The sequence below is a fragment of the Bufo gargarizans genome, chromosome 4 (assembly GCF_014858855.1).
Source record: "Bufo gargarizans isolate SCDJY-AF-19 chromosome 4, ASM1485885v1, whole genome shotgun sequence".
Lineage (NCBI taxonomy): Eukaryota > Metazoa > Chordata > Amphibia > Anura > Bufonidae > Bufo > Bufo gargarizans.
The window spans coordinates 452109830-452125228 of NC_058083.1; the positions used below are offsets into that span (position 1 = coordinate 452109830).

Below are 15399 nucleotides of genomic sequence, written 5' to 3' on the forward strand. Positions count from 1 at the left end.
GTGCCAACACTGCTAATGAAATGCACACAGTGTAGCTGCACAATGACCTTATCACAGCGCCACTTGCCTGTACTGTTAACAGAGAAACCCACTCCACAATAAGCCAGGAACTGCCTCACTGCAGGCGAGCAGCAGCACGAAAGGTGAGGCAAGACAACCCCTTTAATAAACAAACTGCTGCAGCCCTTAAGAAAAACTATACAATACAAAATATTTCCCATAACTGTATCTAGCAAATAAGTTCAAAAAGAACAGATTATTAAACTTAAAATTCATAATTAGATTACAAGTTTTATAAGCAAATATTTAGGTTCAAAAAGAACCTTTACCTTCACATTGATTACGAGGAAGAATTTTCCATCGCGTCTTGATCACATTTTCCAATATTTGCAGTCCATAGTACTAAAATTGGAGAACAAAATCAGGTAAGTAAATCAAAGCTACATTTTTTTCAAAAATAAAATGACTCGCTAAATGCATACATTCAAATCATTCACTCGAACACCAAAGACAATTCAACTAAAACAATTTATCTACAGGCCCATGAGTTTCCATGCAATTAAAGGGGTATTCCCATCACAGACAATGGGGGCATATCGGTAGGACACCGAGAACAGACCATGGAAAGGTGGCAGAGTGCATAGTGTGCATGTGCAGTGCCCTGCCCTACATTCATTTCTATGGGGCCACTGAAAACTCTTGGCCCCATAGAAATGAATAGAAGCGGTGTCCGCGTAAGCGCGATGCGCTTTCATTCACTTGCATGGGGAGAGCGCTTTGTGGTGGCCACTCTCCCCGCTCCGTTTCCAGTGTAGGTGCGTGTTCCAGAGGTGGGACCCGCACCTTTAAGACAATGGGGGCATAACCTACCAGTATGTCCCAATTGTCTGATGGGAATACCCCTGAATGTAGACTACTACCACTGCCGTTTGATCATGATCACACCAGGAAGATGCAAATATGCTCTCTGCAGCCAGATGGGCAACTAGAAGTCACTTTTCATAGTAAGAAAGACATACAACATAATGAGAGTTGAGGGAAGGAGGAAAAGTTAGAACAGGTGCTACAGTAGTAAGAAAGTCTACTTATTTTACATAAAAGCTGCCACTGGCCACAGACTTCGCTGGTGTGAAACTACAAGTCCAGCAATGTATCCCACAGATAAACCACCCAACCTGCCCACAGCATATAAAATAGACAAACTTTCAGAACTTTTATACTCTGCCAAAGCAGACTGCAATACAGATTTACCTTTCAGGTATTTTTATGTAACCAACAAAAACATCTCCATAGCTAAAGAAAGACATATATGTATGCCCCGTATGTACGTTCCGCGATCACTCAAAAACTCAACCATCAATTTAGCCAATAGAAGTCTGCAGGTCTCTCTTCATATCCTAACTGCCATAGACACGGTCACATGTCCCTTCTCAGCCAATAGAAGCTCGCAGGTCCTTAGTCTCCACATGCACACAGTTTCACACCAGGTTTCCATAACAACCCAGCCATTTTTCTTCACTGCTGCAGGTCAGTTTGAAAAGGGACAGGGCGCTGTGGATGACACTGTTAAGGGAGCAGAGTGCTGTGGCGGTAACAGTTTAGGGGGGCAGGTAGATGGACTTAAAACCCTTGTCTTTGCCGAGGACAGCGCTGTCAGTGTATACAGGTCACCTGTAGTGGTGCCCATGTGTGCAGTCACTGTGCATGTTTCTGCCAGCTTGTGTGGATGAGAGCAGGGCCTGCAGGATCGGCCCGCCCCTGCACAGGATTGCTAGCTTCCTCATTATCTGCACGGACAGTGACTATTAGCAGACTACAGCAACCGGGATATCAGCACTGCCTCAGCTCACATCATGTCCAAGCCACCACCTAAACCAGTTGAGAGAAGCCTACCCTGGGCTGCTGCCCCCTCCCTGCCATATACACAGGAGCTTCACGCCACCCTTCCGTGGGCTGCCTACCTGTGGCGACACCAGCGTCTACTGCCCATGGGCCTCTGCCGCAGTGCATGCTGGGAGCTGGCTAGTTGTTAGCACATACATGTAGCCTGGGATGCCCTTTACTTCCCGTCACTGAGCCCTTTGAAGAACTCCATGGCAGCCACCCACCAACCAGAGAGGTGACAGCCTCGGAGAGTGGCACTGCAGTGTGCCAGGTTATCAGTGGGGGGTGGTGATCTGGAGGGAGTGTGGAATTTGTCATGTCTAACAGTGCCCTAAGGAAAGTCACCAGGTGCCACCCTCCAGTAGACCAAAAAAAAATAAAGAAAAACTGTGCCAGAACGTTACCACACTATGCATAAGGCCTCATGCACCGTATGGGGTGAAGATGGCCGTGCATCATATATAGCGAATACTAATAAGCGCACAGTCTGATGGTGTTGTGGTAAATACTTGGGTCAGTATGCTATGCTTTATGCTAACTATATGATATTGATGTATGGCAGTGTGCTTTGTAATGTCCATGAGATTTAGGGTCGGAAGTTTGGCTCTGTGACCTGCACATACTGTGGACAGGACAGCAGTTTTTGAATGCACTGATTATATTACTCTATATGTATTTTTTTGCACTAAGCCCTTTATATGTATGAATTGTAATTACCATACACCCCGTCTGAGATAGATTTTAAATGTTCTTAACCTATGTGAGGCCAGGTTTCGGAACTCCAGAAATACCTAATAAAATTGATGATTTAAATATATTTAGTGGTGGAGTTATGATTTGTGATTGTTTTTGATCTATATATATCAAAGTTTTGGTTCTAATCTGAGATTAGGTCTGATGAAAAAAAAAAAAAAATTCTTATTTTCCTCCTCTAAAATCTGGGGTGCATCTTCTAAAGCGAAAAATACGGTGGGTATATTATATATGCTTGCGTTACTACCTATCCCCTTCTACCAAAAATATACCAAACCCTGAGAAAACATTGGTCCATGCTTAAATCAGGGACTGGGGTAGCTGCATTTCTTTTAGTCCCATCACTAGAAGGGACTATGCTTGTCCACAATATGGAGTACAACAGGACAGGTTCTATCATTTGTGGAACAGTCATATGGATACAGACAGCACACAGATGAACCATAGAAATTAATGGATCAGTGTGCAATCCACACAAAAAAAACTAAGGTAATAAAATAATGACCATCTAATACTAAAATGGATTAGATGGTCGTTATTTTATTACTTTACTTTTTACCATGGAGAGCCCGGTACGTCACCATATCTCCAAAAAAATTACTTTGCCCTGTGTGATTTAGCGCAGGGCAAAGGAGAGCATTGGAGCATGAACTGCTCCGATGCTCAAGTCAGTGGGGCTGCCTGGGTGAAAATGGAGGAATGTCCGGGTTCAGCTCTGAACCCGGACAACCCCCTTAAGGGCCCATTCAGACTTGGATCCATTCATCTCAGTGGGGCAGCAAAAGATGCTGTCCGCATACGCGGTTCCGTGGCCCACTGGAAAATATTGGATTACACTTACCGGTAATCTGGTTTCTTTGAGCCTATGACAGGGCTCCTGGCCTGGAGAGACCGCCTCCAACTCCTCAGGACAGGAAACAGAACCACCTTTAAAAGGAGGGAATCATACCCTCCATCACCAGTCCTTTTCTCAAGAAGTAAGAAACAAACATTTTAAAAACCTAAGGCCCCTTTCACACGGGCGAGAATTCCATCCGGGTGCAATGCGCGAGGTGAACGCATTGCACCTGCACTGATTTCGGACCCATTTATTCAATGGGGCTGTTCCAATGAGCGGGGATTTTCACGCATCACTTGTGCGTTGCGTGTGAAAAAAATAAAATAAAAAATAAATAAAAGCATGTTCTATATTCTGCCTTGTTCTACGTGAAAATCACAAGCAACCGCAAACAAGTGCGGATGCGGGGGCGATTTTCACGCATGGTTGCTAGGAGATGATAGGGATGAGCAACTCCGGACCCCATTAAAGTCTATTCACTGTATTATATTTCCTTATAACATGGTTAGAAAAGGAAAATAGCATTCTTAATACAGAATACTTACTAAAATGTGCCTTGAGGGGTTAAAAAATTAACTCACCCTATCCACTTGTTCGCACAGCCAGCATAGTCTTCTTTCAGGACCTGCAAAAGGACCTTTGACGTATTCTCTCACCACGTGGCGAGCACGATTACGTCAAAGGTCCTTTTGCAGGTCCTGAAAGAAGAAAGACTATGGTGGCTGCGCGATCAATTGGATGAGGTAAGTTATTTATTTTTTTAACCCCTCAATCAACATTTTATTAAGCATTCTGTATTAAGAATGCTATTTTCCCTTATAACCATGTTATAAGGGAAATTAATAAAATATACAGAACACCTAACCCAGAACTTCAGTGAAGATGTCCAGGTACCACATTCAGTTTTTTCTCAAGCGCGTGCAAAGCGCATTGTACTTGCGCGAAAAAAGTTGATCAGAACGCAATCACAGTTAAAACTGACTGCAATTGTGTGCCTACGCGCGGGTTTCCCGCAATGCACACGTGATGCATCCGGAGCAAATCCGGGACACCCGTGTGAAAGAGGCCTTAGGCATGACGGATTAGGTCTGGATGCGTTCAGTGAAACTCGCACCATTTTGCAAGCAAGTTCAGTCAGTTTTGTCTGCGATTGTGTTCAGTTTTTTTCCACACGAGTGCAATGCATTTTGATGTGTGTGATAAAAAACTGAAAGGTTTACAAACATCTCTTAGCAACCATCAGTGAAAAACACATTGCATTCGCACTTGCTTGCGAATGCAATGCATTTTTTTCAGTGAAGCTCCATTCACTTCTATGGGACCAGGGCTGCGTGAAAAATGCTAAATATAGAACATGCTGCGTTTTTCACGCAACGCAGAACTGATGCGTGAAAAGAAAAAAAACACTCATGTACACAGACAGATTGAAATAAATGGGTCAGGATTCAGTGCAGGTGCTATGCGTTCACGCCACGCATTGCACCCGCGCGGGAAAACTGATTCGTGTGAAAGGGGCCTAAGGGTACTTTCACACTTGCATTAAAGTTTTCAGGTATCCGTCCTAGGGGCTCAATACCAGAAAAAGAAAAGTGATCAGTTTTATCCTAATGCATTCTGAATGGAAACCAATCCGTTCAGGATGTCTTCAGTTTAGTCCTTTTAAGTTATTTGGACAGAGAAAAAACTGCAGCATGCTGCATTTCTCTCTCCAGCCAAAAATCCTTAATTGCCGGAATGCCGAATCATGCATTAAAATTAAAAGCAGTGTGTCATAAGCTCCGACAGCCCGCTCAAACTGACCAACAACAAAGCCCCTTACTGTAAGGAGCCTTGTTATTGGCTGTCTCAGGCAGCAGCATTGCTGCACTGCCTGCGCCGTTCACAGTGCTGAAGAATGGCAGGGAAAATTCTAAGGCGTATTGGTACGCCTTAGACTTCTTCCAGGGAGTAAAATGGCCTGAACAGGCAGGCGTCCATGTCACTTGTACAGGAGTCATTGCGACGTCTGTCTGCACCACAATACGGGATTCACACGGCTGGTGCCCGTGCATTGTGAACCGCTACCATATGGGCACAGAAACCATACGGTTGTCTGAATGAGCACTGAGATGACCTGTAAACTCTCCCGACATGTCTGTTTTAACAAATCGTAATCCCCATGTAATAAAACTTCTGCAACATTTATTATGACTATGTTGCGATGTTCTTCTCTTCTCGTGATGTTCTTCTTCTGCTAGAAGTTTATGGAAAAAGGTGGGTTTTACCAGTTGGGGGTGTGTCCTTGCATGTTCTGACATTTGGCAGTGTCAGATTGTGCAGGGACACATCCCCAATTGATAACGCCCATCGGTACATTTAGCCATAAACGGCACAACAGTCAAAAGAATAGATGCTCCAGAACTGTTGCATGGGGGGGTGCAAGTAGTTACTAAAGCAGACATGTCAGGAGAGGAGTCTTTAAAGGGGTTCTGCACTTTCATTTAACTGATGATCTATCCTCTGGATAGATCATCAGCTTCTGATCGGCGGGGGTCCCGGGTGTCAGACCCCCACCGATCAGCTGTTTGAGAAGGCAGCGGCACTCCAGCCTTCTGACCGTTTACCGCCGGCCCACTGACGTCACGACTAGTATAAACTAGTGTGGGCGCGGCTAAGCTCTGTTCACTTGAATGGAGCTTAGCCGTGCCCACGCCAGTTGACACTAGTCGTGACGTCAGTGGGCCGGCGGTAAACAGTGAGAAGGCCGCGGCGCTGCTGGAGTGCCGCTGCCTTCTCAAACAGCTGATCGACGGGGGTCCCGGGTGTCGACAATACCATTACCTTCCAGGGTGCTGCACAAAGTACTGCAGAGTCACTGACAGCGTTTTCTGCATCAGTTTGAATACCAAGTGGTTGCAGGGATTACTAAAAAGGGACTTTATGGTATCAGCAAGAAAAGGTTTATTCATTGTTCAATGGTAGGAAATCTTAATACGATACACTTTTGTATCAATTCCTCAGGGATCTTTCCTTGCCGTTATTCAATAGAAACCTTCATTGTTTACTAAAAGACTTGCCCCAGTCATGAGCTGCAGGACACTGTGCAGGGGAGCTCTGCACTGTTAGGCCGTGGTCACAAAGAGCTGAATTTCTGCAAAGAAACTGTACGATATTGCCGTACCCCTGACAATCAGCTAGTGATAGCCTATCCTCAGTATAAGCCATCACTTTGAAAAAAATGGACATTTATGCACACTACTGTCTCCATGGTTGCAGACTTCAAAGACCTGTGTAGTCTGATCATGCAGTCAGCCTCCATTCTTGCCCCCTCCCCCCCCCCAAAAAAACCTGTAAATCATATAACTAAACTGTAATAGCTAGTATCAGTCTAGCTTATAGGATCAAACTCAAGTTATATTTATAATCTGGCTTACAATGGCGCCTCCAGCAAGATATGCTTTATATAACTAACTTGAAACAAGTCTATATTATCTTTTTCATCTCTCCACATGACCAGGTAAGTGGTTACTACAACATACATTACTATACAATTTTAGATTCCATAGTGGACATTATGAAAATAAATTACTCTTAAATAGTCTCAGGAACTTAATTACACAAGAAAAGGGTTTCTGTAAAGGCCAACCAGTGCAGCAATACCTGAAAGGTAAATTTTGCAGATTCTGCTAATAATTTGACCCAGAATAAAAGTTTTTACGGCAAAAGGTTAGTCATTAGATGACAAAGTTGATCAATATAACTTCAGCCAAAGGGATCATAGAAGCAGTTCACACAATGTGCAAGCGACAACTGCAGCTGGATGCTGTTGGGAATCTAGAAACGGCATCACAACAGATGTCTAGTCCACCTATGTGTTCACAGAAGATTGGTGGCTTTTGTTTTGCTTTACGGCTCGTGCACACGACTGCGGTTTTGTGGTCTGCAAATTGCAGACCTGCAAAACATTGATACCAGCCCGATGCATTCTGTATTTTGCAGAACAGAATCCCTATAACCAACCAGTCCTAGAAACACTAAGGTAATCTTTAAAGGGTTATTCTGGAATTAATACTGATGACCTATCTTCAGGAGAGGTAATCAATATCACATTGCCTGGGGACCGACACACAAGATGCCAGCGATCAGCTGTTAGAAGAGGCCGGGAGCTCCGTCAGTGCTACAGCCTCTTCCTAGGCCATGTCTAATGTCACCAATCACAGCTGCTATACAATGTACTGGGCCAGATGAACTCCCCAGAGACCCCCGCCATCACCTGAGCTCCGGTGAGCGCCATGGCTTCCCAAAACAACTGAAGGGCAAGGAGACAGGACTCAGACACCTGCTGATGTGATAGGTCATCAATATTATTTCCCAGATAACCCCTTTAAAAGTAACTAAACTGATAGCATACTTGTAAGAGGCCCCTAGGGCCTTAAGAGCGAATCCACACAGCTACGAGCATATATACACCGATTTTGCTATAGCAGGGATGGTATGCTGATGGGAACAGAATGATACAAATGGCACCCAGCAGACCACATTGACTATAATAGGGTACGTCAAGTTTCCATTACCCGGCATAGCATTTACCAGAAAAATAGGGCTGCATTTTGTGCCATTTTGTCCAGAAACGTTAATGGAATATGAAACTGTGCCAACTAAGCCTAAGGCTGGGGTCACACATGACTGATTAGCTTTTGCGGATTTTTATGCGGAACATCCATGGCATTGTACAGTACCAGCAAAGTGGATGAAAGCTGAAATCAGCAGCCTGTCAATTTATACAGTGTATTTCACCCTTCTCAATGGAAAGTGTGAAGTCTGTTGCTGTTCCACCATAAAAAAATAGCAGGTAATGTGTGCAGTTTTATTGCAGAAATGCAATTCTCCGTTCCGCAGTCGATTTTTCTGCTAGATTTTCAGTAATTTGTGAACCAAGCCTTAAAGGCTATGTACACCTCTGGGGGCAATTTTTTATTTTTATTATTGCATTGTACTCATTTTGAGCTAATTTTTTATTGGTCTTTTTGGATCGTTTCCGTCACACCATGAGCAGACGGACTCCTTATCTCTGCTCTCTGACATGATAAACACTCATAGCACAGTTCTTAAATAAGGGCTTATGATATCTCAGTAATTTAGAGATGAGGTTTATAAGATAATGGCCCAAAGTGAAAGTCAAACAAGTCACAGGCGGAGTTCACATCAGCATTCAGCTTTTCCATTCTCCCGCTCCGTTAGGTTTCCGCTCGGCGGAAGATTTTTGAAGCGGAGACAAAAGTTGTGCCCGCAGGACTTTTGTCTCAGCTTCAAAAATCTTCCTCTGAGCGGAAACCTAACTGGCCCCATTATAGGCTATGGTGTCCGTAGCCTCCGTTCCGCTCAGTTATATGCCGAATCTGTCTTTTCAGTTCTCCTGCTCCTATAACTGAGCAGGAGAAGGGAAAGGCTGAACGCTGATGTAAACTCAGCCTTAGAAAAACAGTTAACCCTGTGACAGCTCAATATTTTTAAGGCCAATTGAAAATATGATTTTTAACCAAAATTGATTAACATGCAATCATACAAAAAATAAAATAAAAAAAATTGCAGCCTTTAAAGCATCTTGGTACTTTGGGAAAACATTTGATAAGTCATAAAAACATAAAGAGTTTTGATCATTGGGAGCCCAAGTACAGAGATCCCTGTCAATTCCAAAAAACAAGGAGAGAGAGAAGAGCCGCCAATCAAATCTTTTGATGTTATGACATTTTAAATGTTTCCCCCAAATACAGTGCCACTGTGCAATTCCAAATTTAGACAGACTAGTTTCATAATCCTGCACCAACCCATCTCTCACCAACAAGCTTAAGAACGCCGATTAGTGATGGCTAGTTATTCAAGTATTTTGGGTCTAAAGATTTATTTAAAAAAAGAGGAAGCATGAAACACTTCCATCCCTTTAACAAATTTTTGGACTGAAATATAAAATCATGTTCATAGCTGGATGTGCTCTTCAGCACGGTACATTAGCAAATGGACAGAGCATGCCAACAGCAAATATGCATGAAAATGATCCCTGTGGCTGAAGTTTGCAAATACTCAATTATATCTATACACTGGTCCCCCAAACCCCCACCACCCACCCATGAAACAAAACAATTGATGAACAGAATTCAGTTAAAGGGAATGAAAAGGGTAGACCTTGTGGAGGCCTGCCGTCAAAGCCTAGCTGTGTCAGTTGCACAGGAAGACACCCCTTTTCTTCCTATTACAAGCAATCAACATAATGGAACATTATGATTAATATCAGGAAGCGTTAACAGCTTAAAAAAATCAAAATTGCATAAAAGCAAAATGTAATAGTGCAGAAAATTTAGCACCAAATCATTTGCAGTTTATGTAAATTGAAGAGTTCTTTACCTGCTGCTTTCTTTCTGTTCCGTTAATCATGTCATTTTTTCACAAGACAATTAGATTTTTTTTTTTGATTTTTTTTTTATAAAAGTACTGTTGATAAATCAACTTAAAACATTAGTAATGTCTGTCAGTATTTTAACAGCAGAAAAAAAACATCCAGGCAAGCAAAAACTGTTAACTATGGTTAGCACTTTGAGGAAGATTAAACAATGATGCCTTTAAAAAAAAATATATATATATATTTTTTAATACAAAAGGGGCGCTTTTTCAGAATAGGCAGTCAACAGCAAAAACTGGCATACATTGTACACAACAGCAAGATAAAGTAAATTTGAAATCCAATAATTGCACACATTTACATTATTGCAAATACGTCAAAATGGTTAATGCATGTGACTTGTGTTGAACAAACCGCCAAATAAACTATTTGTTTGATACACTGTCAGGTCACTGATGGGTATAAAATATGTGGTCAGGAGAAGCTCAAAGTACTTATGGGATTTATAAATACAAAAATAAAAATAAAAAATAAAAACTTGCTTAACCCCTTCAGGACCCTGGGATTTTCCAGTCCTAACTTTAATTTTTCCATTTCACATAGCCCTATGAGGGCAAATTTTTTGCGGGACAGTTTGTACTTTTTAATGGCACCATTTACGGTTGCATACCATGTAGTAGGGAGCAGGACAAAAATTCCAAATGGGGTAGAATTGGGAAAAAAATGCAATTCTGATAAAGGTTTTTATTGAATTTTTTTACACTGTACACTATGCGGTAAAATTGACCTGTTATCTTCATTCTCCAGGTCAGTACGGTTCCAACGATACCACACTTGAATAATTTTTCTTGCGTTTTAATACTGGAAAAAAAAATTAAAACCTTTGAGGAAATTTTTTATTTTTTTTCATAACCATATTCTGACCTAACTTTTTTGTAGCTATGTGTACAGGGCTGTGTGAGGGCTAATTTTTGCGGGACGATCTGTTCTTTTCAGTTATACGAATTTTAAGTGTATATGACTTTTTGATTAATTAATAAAAAAAATATTGGGTAGTTGAAGTGACAAAAAAATTGCAAGTTGGCTGTATTCCCCAATTATTCCTTTCTGAAACCAGATAATTGGGAGGCATCTACTCTGCAGAAAACAGGATTCTAGAGTCCACTCAGCACAGGCATCTCAAAAACACAAGCATTAGGGGTTGTCCAGGATTGGGGACATTGGTGTAATAGTACTAGAGTGACATACATATTACATACATGCATGCATGTTCTTCGTTTGCCACATATTTCTGAAGCCCCGTTTTCATACAGGAAATTCTTAGCCGGAAGTGACTTTTCTTATACTCTGACGTACCGGGTATCTTGCAGGCGAGCTGAAGCCTCTTCTTCCGGCTGCTCAGAGAGCCCGGTGACATCACCGGCACTGATGGGCTGTCTTTAGCGCTGCTCTAGCCAGTAAAATTGCTAGGACAGCGCTAAAGCCCACCCATCATAGCCAGTGAAGTCTCCGAAACACACTGCCGGGCAGAAGCCTCCGCCCGGCAGTGTGTTATTGTAAACAAAAGAGCCTTTGCCCTGCGCGATTTAGCGCAGAGCATCGGAGCATAAACTGCTCCGATGCTCAAGTCAGAGGGGCTGGCTGGGTGAAAATAGAGGTTTGTCCGGGTTCAGCTCTGAACCCAGACAACCCCTTTAAGGATTCTATACCATCTACACTAAAGGGCCATCAGAGTAAAGCTGGAACCATAGTCCCTTTTAAATATTTTGATTTGTGAAAAATAATTTAGAACTAGTCTTGGCAGACAAAAGCTGGAGCCGAACAATAAAGCCACCTTCCTCAAAGTAGTTCGCACAACAGTGTAGAGGAGCAAAGCAATTACGGGTATTCTGCTGTAAACGTTTCATGTTCTTACTTTGGTGTTCATGTTCTGTGAAAACTCCAGGATGGTGTCGACTCTTGTCCAGGCGTCAGGATGTTCTTTTAAGTGAGTTAATACTTCCTGAGCCATTCTTTGCTATGATTAAAGAGATAAGCATACATTTGTAAGGTAAAAATCATGTAGACAGTGGTTATGTACATTATTCAAATGCCCCATTTATATAAAAAAAAAAAAAAAAACTCATTTACTACCATTAACCCCTTAGGGACACAGCCTTTTTATACCTTAGGACCAGGCCATTTTTTGAAAATCTGACCAGTGTCACTTTAAGTGATGATAACTTTAAAACGCTTTGACTTATCCAGGCCATTCTGAGATTGTTTTTTCGTCACATATTGTACTTCATGACACTGGTAAAATAAAGTTAAAAAAAATATTTTTTTTTTGCATAAAAAAAAAATGTCAAATTTACCAAAAATTGGGAAAAATTAGCAAATTTCAAAGTTTCAGTTTCTCTACTTCTGTAATACCCTTAAAAATTGTGATGACTTTACATTACCCATATGTCTACTTCATGTTTGAATTATTTTGGGAATGATATTTTATTTTTTGGGGATGTTACAAGGCTTAGAAGTTTAGAAGCAAATCTTGAGATTTTTCAGAAATTTACAAAAACCCAATTTTTAGGGACCACTACAGCTCTGAAGTCACTTTGCGAGGCTTACATAATAGAAACCACCCAAAAATGACCCCATTCTATAAACTACACCCCTCAAGGTATTCAAAACTGATTTTACAAACTTTGTTAACCTTTTAGGTGTTGCACAAGAGTTATTGGCAAATGGGGATGAAATTTGAGAATTTCATTTTATTGCCTAATTTTCCATTTTAACCCATTTTTTCCACTAACAAAGCAAGGGTTAACAGCCAAACAAGACTATCTTTATTGCCCTGACTCTGCCGTTTACAGAAACACCCCATATGTGGCCGTAAACTACTGTACGGCCAGACAGCGGGGCGTAGAGTGAAAGGTGCGCCGTTTGGTTTTTGGAAGGCATGTTTTGCTGGACTGGTTTTTTGACACCATGTCCCATTTGAAGCCCCCTGATGCACCCCTAGAGTAGAAACTTCATAAAAGTGACCCCATCTAAGAAACTACACCCCTCAAGGTATTCAAAACTGATTTTACAAACTTTGTTAACCCTTTAGGTGTTGCACAAGATTTAATGGAAAATAGAGATACAATTTCAAAATTTCACTTTTTTGGCAGATTTTCCATTTTAATATTTTTTTTTCCAGTTACAAAGCAAGGGTTAACAGCCAAACAAAACTCATTATTCATGGCCCTAATTCTGTAGTTTACAGAAACACCCCATATGTGGTCGTAAACCGCTGTACGGTCACACGGCAGGGCGCAGAAGGAAAGGAATGCCATACGGTTTTTGGAAGGCAGATTTTGCTGGACTGGTTTTTTTGACACCATGTCCCATTTGAAGCCCCCTGATGCACCCCTAGAGTAGAAACTCCAAAAAAGTGACCCCATTTTAGAAACTACGGGATAGGGTGGCAGTTTTGTTGGTACAAGTTTAGGGTACATATGATTTTTGGTTGCTCTATATTACACTTTTTGTGCGGCAAGGTAACAAGAAATTGCTTTTTTGGCACCGTTTTTTTTTTGTTATTTACAACATTCATCTGACAGGTTAGATCACGTGGTAATTTTATAGAGCAGGTTGTCACGGACGCGGTGATACCCAATATGTATACAATTTTTTTTATTTATGTACGTTTTACACAATTTCATTTTTAAAACAAAAATGTTTTAGTGTCTCCATAGTCTAAGAGCCATAGTTTTTTAAATTTTTGGGCGATTATCTTATGTAGGGTCTCATTTTTTGTGGGATGAGATGACGGTTTGATTGGCACTATTTTGGGGTGCACATGACTTTTTGATTGCTTGCTATTACACTTTTTGTGACGGAAGATGACAAAAAATGGCTTTTTTTACACCGTTTTTATTTTTATTTTTTTACGGTGGTCATCTGAGGGGTTAGGTCATGTGATATTTTTATAGAGCCGGTCAATACGGACGCGGCGATACCTAATATGTATACTTTTTTTTTATTTATGTAAGTTTTACACAATGATTTCATTTTTGAAACAAAAGAAATCATGTTTTAGTGTTTCCATAGTCTAAGAGCCATAACTTTTTCAGTTTTTGGGCGATTATCATGGGTAGGGTATGATTTTTGCGGGATGAGAACGGTTTGATTGTTACAATTTTGGCGTAGATGCGACTTTTTTGATCACTTTTATTACCTTTTTTGGGAAGTAAGGTGGGCAAAATTCCAATTTCATCATAGTTTTTAATTTTTTATTTTTATGGCGTTCACCGTTCGGGTAAAGTAACATTACCGTTTTATAGATCAGGTCGTTACGGACGCGGCGATACCAAACATGTGTAGGGAATTTTATTTTTTTCATTTTTAATCAGTGATAAATGCCTTTTTTGATTTTTACTTTATTTTTCACTTTTTTCCCTTTTTTTTTTGACCCAGACCCACTTGGTTCTTGAAGATCCAGTGGGTCTGATGTCTGCATAATACAGTACAGTACAATATATATTGTACTGTACTGTATTTTACTTACACTGTCTGAACAGATCTATGCTTTCAGCACAGATCTGTTCAGAACCATGGACAGCAGGACGCCTGAGAAGGCGTCCTGTTGCCATGGGAACCTTCCCCGTCTGCTCAGTAGTGGCCAGAACTGCGCAGACGGGGAAGGGTAAGGACGGGGCTTGGGGGGGCTGCCTGGAAGCTCTCTCCCTCTCCATTCGGGGGACTGCAAAGGCACAGCAGCCCCCCGATCGGAGAGGGAGGGAGCTCCCTCTTACTGTTAACCTTTTCCATACAGCGGTCCGTACGGACCGCTGTATGGAAAGGGTTAAACGGCTGACATCGCATCACCGATGTCAGCCGTTTATACCAGGGTGCCAGCAATGTGCTGGCACCCTGGTATACCCACTAGACGCCAACGATTACGCAATGGGAGGCGGGCGGGGGATCGCGATCCCGCCTACCGCACCGCCCCGCACCGCCCGCAACCCTCCCCCTGCACCTCCCACCGTGCTCGAACAACTCAGGGGTGCAGGGGGGAGGGATACAGGAAACAATTTTTAATCCTAAAGTTTCTGATCCGCGGGGATCAGAAACTGCAGAAATCGCAGCAAACCGCAGGTCTGAATTGACCTGCGGTTTGCCGCGATCGCCGACATGGGGGGGTCACGGGACCCCCCCCCCCCCCGCGCATTTAGCCTAGGTGCCTGCTCAATGATTTGAGCAGGCGCCGGGTTCCGATCACTGCCAGCCGCACGGCAGTGATCGAAAATGCACAGGGCGTACATGTACGCCCTGTGTCCTTAAGTACCAGGGCACAAGGGCGTACCTGTACGCCCTGTGTCCTTAAGGGGTTAATAAACAGACTCACCACAGAAAATGCCCTAAACTACTCTAATAGTTGGACAGTTTAAAAGACAGACCTAGAATAAGTAATGTGCAAGAGATTGTCCTGTACTATATTATGTCTGATATTGATATAACAAAGCCAGAGAGCCCTGTCTCTCACATGGATCCAGAGATCTCCTTTTCATTGTTCTGGGGTAGC

General features: G+C 42.2%; 1 protein-coding gene across 1 annotated transcript in view; it reads right to left on the reverse strand.

The window, feature by feature from the left end:
- Positions 1 to 15399, reverse strand: part of XPO1 (exportin 1) — an 82992-nt gene that overhangs the window by 26538 nt on the left and 41055 nt on the right. The window contains exons 3-4 of the mRNA XM_044289459.1: positions 11767 to 11868; positions 330 to 402 (exon numbers count right to left, since the gene is read on the reverse strand). Coding sequence (XP_044145394.1) covers positions 330 to 402; positions 11767 to 11868 — 175 coding nt within the window. The remainder of the gene's footprint in view (positions 1 to 329; positions 403 to 11766; positions 11869 to 15399) is intronic.